The sequence below is a fragment of the Polistes canadensis genome, unplaced genomic scaffold, assembly GCF_001313835.1.
Source record: "Polistes canadensis isolate GaletaPanama2010 unplaced genomic scaffold, ASM131383v1 scaffold_34, whole genome shotgun sequence".
Lineage (NCBI taxonomy): Eukaryota > Metazoa > Arthropoda > Insecta > Hymenoptera > Vespidae > Polistes > Polistes canadensis.
This window is the reverse complement of record NW_014569581.1, coordinates 734789-748373: the sequence shown is the minus strand read 5'-3', so window position 1 is coordinate 748373 and position 13585 is coordinate 734789. Positions and strand designations below refer to the sequence as shown.

General features: G+C 32.0%; 2 protein-coding genes and 1 long non-coding RNA gene across 5 annotated transcripts; 2 read left to right on the top strand and 1 right to left on the bottom strand.

Moving 5' to 3' along the window:
* Positions 1-77: 77 nt before the first annotated feature.
* Positions 78-9872, top strand: LOC106784416 (SPARC-related modular calcium-binding protein 2). 3 transcript variants are annotated; one of them, XM_014743912.1, is made up of 10 exons: positions 78-947; positions 3920-4079; positions 4262-4633; positions 4821-5045; positions 8307-8354; positions 8586-8666; positions 8765-8998; positions 9083-9255; positions 9319-9484; positions 9565-9872. In XM_014743912.1, exons 1-10 carry the CDS (start codon positions 864-866, stop codon positions 9648-9650), a joined length of 1629 nt encoding a protein of 542 aa, XP_014599398.1. In that variant the 5' UTR covers positions 78-863; the 3' UTR covers positions 9651-9872. The 3 variants fall into 3 exon arrangements, with proteins under 3 accessions (XP_014599398.1, XP_014599397.1, XP_014599396.1); XM_014743911.1 differs by having other exon boundaries at positions 8304-8354; XM_014743910.1 differs by having other exon boundaries at positions 8274-8354.
* Positions 5760-7928, top strand: LOC106784420. The gene is made up of 3 exons (XR_001381417.1): positions 5760-5966; positions 6094-6202; positions 6600-7928. It is a non-coding gene; the product is annotated as an uncharacterized LOC106784420 (long non-coding RNA).
* A 79-nt stretch (positions 9873-9951) lies between the features above and the next one.
* On the bottom strand, positions 9952-13302 carry LOC106784417 (cyclin-dependent kinase 9-like). Its single transcript, XM_014743913.1, has 7 exons — positions 13126-13302; positions 12748-12832; positions 12549-12639; positions 12035-12201; positions 11718-11959; positions 10971-11118; positions 9952-10891 (listed from the first exon to the last, which is right to left on the bottom strand). Exons 1-7 carry the CDS (start codon positions 13230-13232, stop codon positions 10592-10594), a joined length of 1140 nt encoding a protein of 379 aa, XP_014599399.1. The 5' UTR covers positions 13233-13302; the 3' UTR covers positions 9952-10591.
* Between the last annotated feature and the right edge of the window lie 283 nt (positions 13303-13585).

Here is a 13585-nt window from a genome sequence, read left to right as displayed (position 1 = left end):
ATATATATTATAAATTTTTAATATTCATTATTAAATTAATTAAATATATGTAAAAATTCACACAATATATTATTTCTTTAAAAAAATAAAATATTCTCAAACGAAAAGACATAGGATGTAAAAGAGACAAAACACATGTTGGAAGGTCAAATTCAGTGGAAAAAGCATTCGTCACTCTTTTCAAATCGGCAAGTAGAATTGGTAGCTTGTAAAAGAGAGGTAATTGGATCGCTTTATTGAATGGTAGGAAGAACGGGCTTAGAGGCATGCAGGCATGCATGCAGGAAAGCAGACTGGCAGGCAGACAGGACAGGAGAGGCCAGGGTAAGCTGGACCATGCAGGCAAACAGGCAAGCACAGGAAAAGAACCGTCGCTGTTGAAAGCCGGGACAGGTTACTCCGGCAGTAAGCAAGTGGCAAGTGTTAGTCGTCCGACAGCACTTGCCACGAATAGGCATGCGATGGTCCCGTTAAGTACCGATCTTACGTTTACTTGTCGTCACATCCAGTCAAATCTTGAGCAGTGAATCATTTACGACATTTTGCAAAAGTGACAACGTTCAAATATATCAATAAAAAGAAATATTTCTTTATGAAAACTTGTTAAAATTTATTTTCATATAACATAGGGAAAAAGGAAATAAGAAGAGAGAGAGAGAGAAAGAAGATAGACATAGAATAGAAGAGTATCTGTCTGTTAGCTATTCGAGTGTCCAGTAATAGACAAAATAATGAGTAAGAGGATAGCATATGTCTGCAGGAGTACAGGAACGAGTGAATGCATTTGAGCGTGTGCGTGCACGTGCGTGTTTCTGATCCTGATCGACCTCGAAGACGCGCGATCATCTGCCTTCGAGGACACGATGCTGATGCTGATAATTCGTCTCGTTTTACTTTCGATCTTCTTTCAACATTTTGTTGCCGCTAACCCTGTCATTTCCGCTAAGGTATTCCGAATATTTTTTATAATATTTTATTGCAACTTATTTTGTCGCGAAATTAAACGACAATATTATTTTTGGAACAATTTTCACGAGGCGATGCAGACGCGCGTCATATCGAACGTTTAGATCGTTTATAATGTTTCAATTAAATAGTTTAAAAAGAAAAGCATTTGCCGACTATTCGCCTCAGATAATTGAAGCCATTATTCTATGCAATGCACACATAACTTGTACACTTATCGTGCTCTCAAGCGGTGATATCTGTTGTGCTAAATGTGCGCAGCTTATAAACGTCTTACAGTCATTTCGAATGACTATTATTGAATCGATTTAATAGTTTTTTAAAGTTCAATGTTTAAAAAATCATTTGTATCAGTTGATAATAGTGATATCTACGAAAATACAAGATTATGATAAATAACTAATTACGATTTCTGTCCTATGAAATACGTGTCTGTGTGTAAAAAGCAAACAAAATTTTATTTAAGAGAAAGAGAGAAAGAGAGAAAGATGAGAGGCGCCACACGATATATGAAAATTATTATAGGATTACAACATTCTCTCTTTGAACGTTCTAACTTACGACGCGTAAGTACGCGTTTTATTTACACTGATTGCGAGCAGAAAAGTAAGGCAAATATCTGCGGCCAGATTAAAGCTCAAAGTATATTTTCTTTTTCTTTTTTTTTTTTCTTCTTTCGTCCTCCTGTTTAAATGATATATACTTTGTACATGTTCAGAAAGATAGGTCTAAACTCAATATGTTTTAGATGAGTAAAAAGATACGCTTAGTTACACCAAACTAAGGTAAATATATCTCTCGCTTTATCTATTTTTTATTTATCTTTTTCTACATCTAATTAAAAATTCATTATGTGTAAATGTTAAATAAAGTATTATAGACTATCGTAAGTGTCATCATCATCATCATCATCATCATCATCATCATCATCATCATCATCATCATCATCATCATCATCATCATCATCATCATCATCAAGCGATATAATATAGTTAAGAGGAACATTTGAAATGGAAGGAAAAAAAATAATATTTCATCTTATCGCACGAAACAAGAAATCCTTTGTTTGCCAATGATCTTGTTAAGTTAAAAGAAAGGTGAAAGGCGGTACCTCTAACTAATGATTGAACATTTAAAGAGCGTGTTTTACATTTAATAATAGGCGCCTTGTACGTCTCTCTGGTAGTGATTAAGCGCGAGACTTATGTAGTATATATCTATGTATATATGTACTTACGTACTTACTTACGTTCGTTTGTACCGAAGACCGAACGATAACTGAATTACATAAAACCTCGTTGGTAGTCATTATCTTTTTGACGAATAAATTTATATTTACGTTAGAGAAATAAATGTGCGAGAATAAAATCAGCTTGAAATATAATCGAACTATAAGATATTGTATATAAGAAGCTTATTGCCGTTTAGAAACACGTTCTCTACCATCATCATCATCATCATCATCATCATCATCGTCGTCGTCTTCGTCGTCGTCGTCGTCGTACGCGTCAAGTAAATTATGAGTTCAATCAATTTCCGTATTGATATCTTAATCTTCGACTTCGCGATCCTTCTTCTTCTTCTCTTCTTCTCATCTCGTTAAGAGAACCTCGTCGTTATTTATAACACTGCTCTACGTTCTCCCGATATACCTAATTAATTATGATAAAAACATGAAAGCTAGTCGTTCCACTTCGATCGATTGTTTATAAATTGTTGCATACGTTTTACAATGAAATCAGAGGGGGAGAAAGAGAGAGAGAGAGAGAGAGAGAGAAAGAGAGAAATCAATACTTATTTTTTAATATATTCTATTTTGATTGCTTTTACTCTCTCGTTCGTTGCTAAGACTCGGTAACGAAAACACGTTCGTACAGTTATGTCCCCGAACTATATATAATCGATACTTACTTTCTCTGATTATTCTCTTTTTTATGAAATTTGTATCTAGTCAAACACCTATCAATTTCGAACGTGTGTCTTTTCTCTTTCGAATCTAAAATTCTCTAATTTCAAAGAATCTTGTTTTCTATGAAATAAACCTAAACATATCTTTGAACATTCGTACTATTCTCAAAAAAAAACTCGAAGATAGACGAGACGAATTTCTGCTTGACATGATAATCTTTCGAAAAAATTTGTTTAAGATCGACACGATGAAAATTTGGATATTCTACTATCGCTTCGTGGGATTATTTTATTCAATTAATATTAGGTAAAGAAAAATAACGATGATGAGACAGAAATAATAATTGATACGAGACCGTGAACCCCATAGCGATACGGTACGGTATAGTCCAGTGCGGTGTAGTGCGGTGCGGGACGAAGAGCATCAGGTACAGAAAGCGTCTAAGAAACCTGTTTGGAGACAGCCAATATCTTACGAGGCCTTTTCTCTTTCTTGTTGTTTTTCACGACACACACGCACGTTGATGCATTCCTGCGTACGTACAAACAGTTCCTTCCGAATACTTACTGCCAGCTACTCTCTGTCAGAGTATTTATCCTTTTCTTCTTCTTCTTCTGCTTCTTCTGTTCCTCGTTTTACGTACGCAATGGTATGCGAGACCCTTCGGTTACATATGAGATAGCTTACGACTTTTCTTTTCTTTTTATTCCTTTTGTTAAACACCAATTAATGAATTACATTAACTAATCTTACGAATAAAGATTTAATTCGAGAATAATACGTTCGATTCTAAAATTGTTCAATTAATCATTGACGTGCGTATATTCACGTCCATTCATGTATTCAACTAATACAAATATTTAAAAGATGTAATGTCACAAAATATTGAAATTAAAGTGTTAATAAATGGTGAGTTTTAAATTATATAATTTCTAGTTTTGAACCTGTACGAAAAATATCAGGACCGTATTATGAAATGTTAGAAAACTAAAAATTAAAATCAAATTTGGGAGTACGTTTTCGTTTATAATTCTATTATCCTAGGAACAATGCCGGAAGAAAATAGCCGAATGTACGATGGAAAACGATAAAAGTGCACCGGTATGTGGAAGCGACGGTGTCACGTATCCTAGTCAGTGTCAGGTCATTTCGAAGCAGTGCCAGGGTGAATCTATCCTAATTAAACACCCCGGACCCTGTCCAGGTTCGTATGATAATTGCAAATGTAAATTAATTACACTATGAACTAATAAAGAATACTACGAAGGATTGTGAGAAGTGGTCAGAAGACCGTAGATCAGATAACATACTTAAATAAATATATGTCTCTAAAAGAAAGAGAAAAAGAAACAAATAGAAAAAAAAAGGTTAACGAAATTTGTTTAGAAATGCCACCATGCTTTTCGGCGAGATTGTCGTCACGACCGGGATCACAACCGGTTTGCCGGCCAGATGGTACATATGCACCGGTGCAATGCCACATGGAGACCGGGTTTTGCTGGTGCGTAACATTGCAAGGACGTCCACTGCCGGATACCTCGGTAAGGCACCAAAGACCGAGATGCGAGAAACCCGCTCCCAGATCTGCCGTTGCTACTAAGAGTGGACAGAAAAGACGTTCCTCTAATTGGAAGGAACATGGGCAGTATGGCAATAAAAAAGGAAATACATGTGATCGTCTTGAAAAAACTAAGTTTAATAATAATCTCATAGAAAATTTTAGGATTGAATATAAACGAACTAATATATCAGCGAATGGTGAGTTCATAATTTTCTTCAATTTATTCATTATTGAGTATAGTTGCTCGCACGGAAATGTTTTATCGATTATTTTTAATCAAAATTAAACAGACAACGCACCGTTATATTTTGATACTTTCATTACTATTCCTAATAAAAATAATAAAATCCATAAATTCGTTTTGCTCGGTTCGTTCATTTATAGGTGACAAAAATGTGGAACGCGTATTGTCTTGGAAATTCGCTACTCTAGACAAAGATGGGGATGGTTATTTGAATCGAGCGGAGTACAAGGAACTTCGTAAACTTGCTAAAAAAGCAGTTAAACCTAAAAGATGTGCTCGTACCTTTGCCCGAGCCTGCGATATCGATCAAGATCTCAAACTTTCTAGGCAAGAATGGGGTACTTGCTTATCCAACGATTTCACTCGTAAGTCCTTTACACGTGCCACATTTTACCTAATTTTTCTTCTTCTTCTTCTTTCTTCTTCTTTCTTCTTTTATCATTTTGTCGATATATATTTTTGTCCTGAGAATGCGGACTGATTAAAGCGCATTAAATGCGTGGGATACCTTTTGCACGATTAGTATCATTTTTCCAACCTGTCATCATTGATAGATAGTGTAAAAATTAATTATCGTTCTTATTTCGATGCTTGCAAGCCGAATAATTATTTTCTTCTTTTCTTTTTTTTCCTTATTCTCTCTCTCTCTCTCTTTCTCTCTCTCTCTCTCTCTCTCTCTCTCTCTTTTAAATGATGGTCGAAATCTCCCTCGCATTAGTCACGCACGCATGATGAATCATTCTATTGGAATATAATTACGTTACTATTCGAAATATGAAACCGCAAGAGAGCAAAGTTTGATCTTTCTTTAGACATTTATCCTTTGCTATATCAGGAAGTACATTACTAAATGGGGTTCCCATTCCTTCTCCTTCTCCTCCTCCTCCTATTCTGCACAAATGATTATAGATTCTTTTAAGGTTTCTTGATAAAGGAAATACAATTATGTCCAGCATATCTATAATGTACATTGATACTTAAATATTTAGTATATCTAGTACTTTATCAATGTTTCAAAAATCATTCGTTTTTTAGATTACATTGTTCTTTAGATAAAGAAAATAATTGGAAATAAGATGATCTCGTTACCATTGTATATGACATTTATTTCTCGTAGTAAAAAATAATTAGGTATAGAATAATAGTATTACTATCATTGTTAAAATCATCTTTGTCTTCGGAAGAATGATACGCGGTTGAAATGACTGCTAATTAAATGACAGGAATATTGGAACATAATGCGAAGATGATGAAGAAACGAAAGAGGAAACGCGTCGAAACGAGAGGTAAGTTTTTTCTTGTATTTTTTTTTTATAATACTAATCCTAAACTATATAAATGAAAAAATTCTTCTCTATCTCTATTTGAATCTTACGTTTAGAGTTGTATGCTTTATTATCATTATGATTTCAGTAGGAACTCTGCGTCAGCGTTATCGTATTTATTTGACCGAAGATCCAACTTCAAATACTACTTCTAGTAAAACTTGTCATCGACTAAGTGTTCTTCGAAAAATGAAGAAGTTAGTAACTCGTATAAAATTGCTATAAAAAAAAAATTTCTTGCTAATGCAAATATACGTATACAGGATGTTTCCTTTATCTCATAATGTTGGAATATCTCGCGAGAGACTGAAATTATCGGACAACGCGCGTATCAAAAGAAAATCCTTAAAAGAACATTCTTTTTTTTCTTAAGAAAATTTTTTTGTCACTCAAGATCACATTACAATATTATTAAAGAAAGAAAAGTGGGTGTATATATGGTTCTATTTAACTCTCTAATCAGAAAAAAATTGCATACATTAGAAGATATTCCAACATTACAAGTTAAGGGAAATACCATATATATTCTGCTATTTGTTGACAAAAACCTAATAATATGTTTTCAAATTATGATTAACGTGCACCTCTACGAAGAAGGTGATGGGGGTAAAAGAAGATCAGGAGAAGGAGGAATACGACGACGATTGGCCAGTGTTGGGTGAAATATCGTCATCGTCGGGAAAAACCGGGCGATTATATTGCTGCGTTTTGGACCGATCGTGGTAGAAAAAGAAAAAAAAAGAAAAAAAAAACAAATGGAAGATAAACAAACTACGATCATTCTCCATATACACGATAACGAGATCCTTAAGTGCAGTAGGATAATTAATCATTAAGCAAGAACATAAACTTGCGTTTTATCGACAACATACTATCGTTCTCGTACTTGTCTTTGAACGATACAAAGATTCATTCCTTGATATGCTGGACATAGAAAAGAAAGATCTTTTCATTGATAAAATGTTTGAAATCCTTTCCTCTTCGACATTTTTCTCTTCCTATCATAATCTATCATACCAAAAATAAAGATATGCATGTATACATATACATACATACATATACATAAAATACGTATTTTCTTCGTCTCGCATGTTTATATGAAAATATTCGAAAAAAGAACAAGAAAAGTACGACGCGACAGAAAAGAAAAATTGTTTTAATACAGTTTTGTGCGTTGTCGAGATAATCCTCCTTCTCCTTTTAGCTTCGTAAAAATTTCGCAAAAGTTTCTTTTGTTATCTAAGTGCAACAATATTTCCCACCGGATATAGGATAGGTAGGCTCGCTAGAAATGCACATGCATGTCTTTTGTTGTTGTTTTTATTGTTGTTTAATAATATGTAACATGCTTCGCGTCAAATCCTAATACTAATCCGCTTGAAAGCTTCTATCGATATACCAGCATGATGTAAAATAAATATATACTATGATTTCGTTTACTTGGCGGTTCATTGATCTTGGTAATGTATATTATTAAGATGCAAGAACCTACGTTGATACGCGTATCGACTATCAACGAGGGATAAAACTAAAGTTGCGTTAATATTAAGTCGCGACGATAAATTAGACATAAAGATAAAGAGACAGGATATATCGTAAACGCGAGACCCGTTGGATAGTTCGTCGCGCTGAGCTATAATATTCGCAAATTCTGCAGGAAGTTTGCCCACACGTAGCTTTTCTCTCTCTCGTTTAGGAAGGAATTGAAGGCAATTGGCTTCGCGTAACACGCGCCCATTTAAAACTATCCTCCTTATTCTTTCCTTCTCTTCCCTTCTCTTCTCATCTCGTTGTCGTCTCAAGTTTTTTACACCCACGCGGGATCTTTCGTCAATAAATACCTTATTTTCAGGTCGAGACAAAATTGAGAAAGGAGATTGAAGTATTTAGAACGATAAGACTTTAGCATAAAGGAAATTTACTATAATTATTTTTAAAAATGTAATTTGTCATTCAATTTCTAAATTAAAAGAGTATTAGTAAATCGTATATGTATATAGTGTGTTTTGTTGAAAAGTATAGGTTTGCACGATTTAAACGTGAACAAAATGGAGTAAAAATATGCGTATAGCATGATCCGTGCGTGCATGAGATTTTACTGTATCTCTTTTTCTTTTGTCATTCACAACCACCCTAGCCCCATCCTAGCCCCTTATAAATTACGAATTGCTGCTATGCTTTTGAGCAATGGTGCGCGAATGACGCAAAGCAAACTGTACATATATAGGTAAAGCCGGTCGGCTGAGTGACATCATTGTTATCATTTAGTACGTTTGTTCTTGTCGCTGAACTCCGCAGCAGATCCTCACGAGGTCCCCAAGGACCAGAGGACACAGGCCACTGATAAAGGTGAGTTTCAGTCCTGTAATGTCCTTTGGGGTAATTATATTATCCGATTTCTTTTTTTTTTTTTCCTCTCTTCTGGAGTATCGATAATTAAGATAATTTATAATCTTCAAATATTTTATGTAAATATGTAAATATGTAATTTATTAAAAATAACAAATTATACTAACAAAAAGTATTGACATACTAATATACTACATAGCAATTTCTATAACTTCATTCACATTGTTTCAGTACTCAAAGGTAATTCCTCGCCTATACATTCAAGGCCTACATTTATTGATAATCCAGCCGATACCAAAGAAGAAACCGATGGTATGTTTCTTCTAGAACACGCATTTATTTTATTTTCTTTATTTTTTGTATTCTCTCTAAGTAAATAACACATAAAAGAATATTTTTTAATGCATCAGCGACTGACTGTTTATCGGATAGGCGATCGGTATTGGAAGATCAAAAACAAAATTCACAAGAAAAATTTTATATACCGCAATGCACACCCGATGGTAGATACCATCAAGTCCAATGTTATTCCGGTTATTGTTGGTGTGTTTATCAAGACACGGGTAAACCTATACCTGGAACATCTTCGAAAGACACTAAACCAAATTGTGATCCAGCACCTACACCTAGCAGACCGATAAGGGGTATGCATTATTTAATATTTACTTTTCTTTTTTAAAAATGCAAACTTTACTTTGTTTTAAATTGCTTTTGTCGGTTTTGTCCAGGATGTCCCGAATTGAGAAAACAAATTTTCTTACGAGACTTGATGGATGTAATGCAAAAGAAAATGAAAGCTTCTAATACGGATTCGAGTGATATAACAGCCAACTGGCAGGCTTCTAAAGAAGAACAAATAGCCACGTGGCACTTTGTAATACTCGATAAAAACAAAAATAAGGTGTGTAATCACTTTATATCGTCGATGTAACACACGTCTAACTTGATGAAATTTTATCAATAGATACTGGAAAGAAAAGAATGGAAGAGTTTTCGCAACATGGTCGCTAACAATAAGTTGCTTCGCAAATGTGGCAAAAAATTTCTTAGGTATTGTGATATCAATAATGACAGAAAAATCAGCATGACGGAATGGTTGAGCTGCCTAAATGCTCAACATGTAGTAACAGGTAAATTTTTGAAGTCAAAAATTGTCTTTATTTATTAAATGATTATTTTTGTATCGTCTTAATAATATATTATTTATTAGCTGAAAGTCCTGAAAATTCATCTACGGACAAGCCAAAGAGGACGGGTCCTAATCCATTGCATCAACTTCTCAATGACGACGATTAATATAAATTTTGTGTGATATGCATTATCATTTAATCTATGCAATGTTAAAAGCATTGCGATAATTTAGTATTATTCAATCATGGAATTTATATTTGAAAATTAGATTGACAAATTGGAAAAATCATTTATTCATTTTACGTTTTGCTTTTCTTTTCTTATCCATTTTCTTTATAATATTACCAATTATTGGTAATCTATTAATAAACAAAAAATTACTATTCATTTTTCAATTTTATTACTTTATCCGACATATTTATTTTAATTATGTTTAAGGGATAATTGAATATAAATCAAAATAAAAAGTATTGTATATAAAAATCAATCAATCTCAAGTAATTTCAAAAGCTAAAACAATAATAATAAATCTGTGAATATATTTTTGTATACTTGCTTAGAAATATAGATACCATTCGTAATACTATTTTAAGCCTTTACACTCGAGAGGTTACTCTCGATCACTACTCGGTTTAACAAGATAATTCGAGCGATAACGATGTTTATTTAGGTTTTATTTGGGCAATACCACTTCATAAATGCCTTCAACAATATATGCGTGCATAACAACTGCCAATCTTTAATCTTAAATACGTCATTTACATGCATTGTTATATATGCGTCTTCGACGATAGTTTAAATTCAAGATTGCGTCAAGATTTTTTTCATACACGGAATAAATGAAGCCCAGCATGAAAGAATAATGAATTTATCATAAGAATTATATAAATTATAATTTATTTATTTAAGTATATAAACAGTTTTATAAATTTATTTTGTACTATCAATGAGAGAGAGAGAGAGAGGGAGACAATACATAGTAGTTACTGTGATATAAAAAGGATTGTTGCATAAGTTATAATGCACATTTTTATAAAAAATAATACAAAATAGAAATACCATACGACATATTGTTAAACATTTACACAATAATTCTATTGATTTATTTAAAAAATTCTATCTTGAAATTTACTATCTATTGTAATTGAACTAGATCTTGATGTACCGCCTGGTACTCGAGTAGGAGGAATATTACCAGATCGCCTTGGTATAAGAAATTCAAACATGCTCTGTGAATGTTTGGCTAACATTTCATTTAATTCACAAGGCATTGGATCTGTCCAAAAGAAGTCATGATCTAATGCATTATTTGTATCAATCCTCTTATCAGGATCAAGAAGAAGAAGGTTATCCAACAAATCAAGAGCGTTAGAATCTTTTATAAATTTCCCCAGTCTTTCTTTAACCTAAGAATAAATACAAATATTAATGCAATATAATATTTAATTGCACAAATTTAATTATTTCTTTAATTAATTCACAGACCTTTCTTGTTTGATCTTCGGGCAGATTCATTTTATTGTACAATGGGCATTCCGTCACCTTTGGCCAAACTTTTTTCGTTATAGAGCCACACAGTTGTGAAATACATAATAATTGCTTTTGCTCAGTATCTCCTCGCATCAAAGGCATTCTAAAAAGTAGTTTAGTTAAAATCCTTTAGAAGATTGAATTTATTATATAATGAAAAAAACAAGCGAGCAAATGTAAGAAAGTAAATAAATGAAAGAAAAAGCAGTAACGAAATATCACAATAACATTAAGAGTAAGATAACAATTTAGTAAGAATAAGTGTATGATAAGTATAAATTAGAAAGCAATTATAAGAAGTAAAAAATTAACACATTACTTACTGACAACTGATTAATAGTGCTATCATGTATTAATCGGTAGCCTAAAAATATATCGTCAGTTTTAATTCTATTTCTCCGTAAAAAACTATCGGTATAACTAAAGAATTCGAGTTTCAATTGATTTTTATTGTGTATGTGTCCACTTAATCTAGTGTCGGTAAATAATGTGTTAAATAAGAGGGTATACTTGAATGTGTAAGTGTAATTAAATTTGGTCTGTAGATTCTTAGTCTGTAATAATTATTACTATTGTTTTTGTTACAAAAAAGTGTAAAAATTTATCATCCACAATCTTTATTACTAACCATCTTTAAAACGTCTACTTTTAATATATACTAAGTCAGGATTTTTTTCATATTTCATTAATTAAAATACATACCTTATCCACATTTCAGCCATTATACATCCAACACCCCAGATATCTATTGGTGGACCATACATCTTGCTTCCCAACAGTAATTCTGGGGGCCTATACCAAAGAGTAACGACCTTATTTGTATAACCCTTTGTTTGTTTAGCCATTACTTCACTAAACCATCTTGCTAAACCAAAATCAGCTATCTTCAATATACCATTTTTTGTAATTAAAATATTTGCAGACTTGATATCTCTATGTATAACCTGGGAAGAAATGATGAATAACAAATTTTGTATTATTCTATATATCCGCATTCCATTATTTGCATGTGAACTTACTTGTCGTTTATGAATATAAAAAAGACCGTTTAAAATTTGTTGAAGCACCTTCTTAATTTCTCCTAAAGTGAACTTAACATTTGGATTGGATAATAAACCAGCTAGATCATGCTCACAGAATTCTAATACAATGTAAAATGAGGTTTCATATTGATTTTCCAATGTTCCTATAAAAAAAATATATTGTTTCGATAACAAAATGTTTCTACCACAAGTTAGAATTATAAGTTGTAATATTACAGGGAAACAGAAAATATCGTCATTGAATTCTTTCTTAAGTGCAAACATTAAATTGATTCAAAGATTAACTCTGATTTTTTAAAATGAAAACATGATATTTCCTATTTCTCTTGGAATCTCCCAACTTCTATCTGACAATGAAACATTTATTTATATCTCGTTTTGTTTTCAAAAATAATTAACTTGGTCACTATAAACATCTCTCCCTATACATCAATTTTATTTTAATTATTATACAAAAAATGGAAGAAAAGTTACAGGAAAAATTTCTTACCTTTCGTTCTACAAACTTCTATAAGTTTTATTACATTTTCATGGTTTAATGCTTTTAATAAAGTTATTTCTCTTAATGCAGTTCTAGGAAACTGGAAAAAAATATAAACCTCGTATATTAATACGTTACTTCTAAAACGTCTAGTTATTTTATAAATTAACTGAATTATGCACTTAAACGGTAACATATATATATATACCTCTTGCAATTTGTTTTCTGTTAATATCTTCTTCAGTGCTACAAATTTATTAGGATTTGTCGTATCAATTCCTTTGAATACCTCACTGTAATTGGATAAAGAAAGTATAGTTGAATTTCAACTTTAACTACCTAATATTTGAAAATGTTTCCTTATTGAAATGTTCTATTATCCGAAGATAATGAAGACATAGTACATCCATTGTATCAATATGAAATTAAAATCATATCGATTTAAAAGATTTCATTAAATATACATAATATATATAAATTATACACGTAAAATTATATATGAAATATACACACAGTACATATACATATATATAATATACATACAGTATAATATAAAAGTTGAAATAACAAAGTTTAGAAATCTTACCCAAATGTACCTTGACCAATTTTCACGATTTTTTTATATTTTATAACATTTTTGCAGTAAGGAAAATTAAAGTCCTGAATATATTTCTCTTTTTCTTTTCTATTCATGTTGTTTTTATCAAAGATTACTACTCGTAATAAGAAAAATAAAATATAAACTGAAACTACCACGTAAACTTGTACAATGAGAAATCTCGAAGGAAATAAAGTCACACGAATTTAAAAATTTCTAACCTTCCTTACCGCTGTATAGAGTAGTATCATAATAGTTGTATTTAATGCACGAGACACATATCTAGGAACTTTTTTTATGTTGCATTTCTGTTACGTATTTTTATAAACTTCCTGTGAAACACATTTCGCTCTTTTCAACCTATATTTATTTTGTTTAATTCTAGGTTTATTCAAAAATTATATCCTTGTGATCCGATACAGGAAAAACTTTTAAGGTTTAGGATATT

Coding starts and splice junctions, on each gene's coding strand:
- LOC106784416 (XM_014743910.1), top strand. CDS start 864: ATGCTGATGCTGATAATTCGTCTCGTTTTACTTTCGATCTTCTTTCAA. Junction 8,999..9,082: donor ACCTAGCAGACCGATAAGGG/GTATGCATTATT, acceptor GGTTTTGTCCAG/GATGTCCCGAATTGAGAAAA. Junction 9,485..9,564: donor TGCTCAACATGTAGTAACAG/GTAAATTTTTGA, acceptor ATTATTTATTAG/CTGAAAGTCCTGAAAATTCA.
- LOC106784417 (XM_014743913.1), bottom strand. CDS start 13,232: ATGAATAGAAAAGAAAAAGAGAAATATATTCAGGACTTTAATTTTCCT. Junction 12,833..13,125: donor ATTGGTCAAGGTACATTTGG/GTAAGATTTCTA, acceptor ATCCAATTACAG/TGAGGTATTCAAAGGAATTG. Junction 11,960..12,034: donor TTTATATTCATAAACGACAA/GTAAGTTCACAT, acceptor ATTTCTTCCCAG/GTTATACATAGAGATATCAA.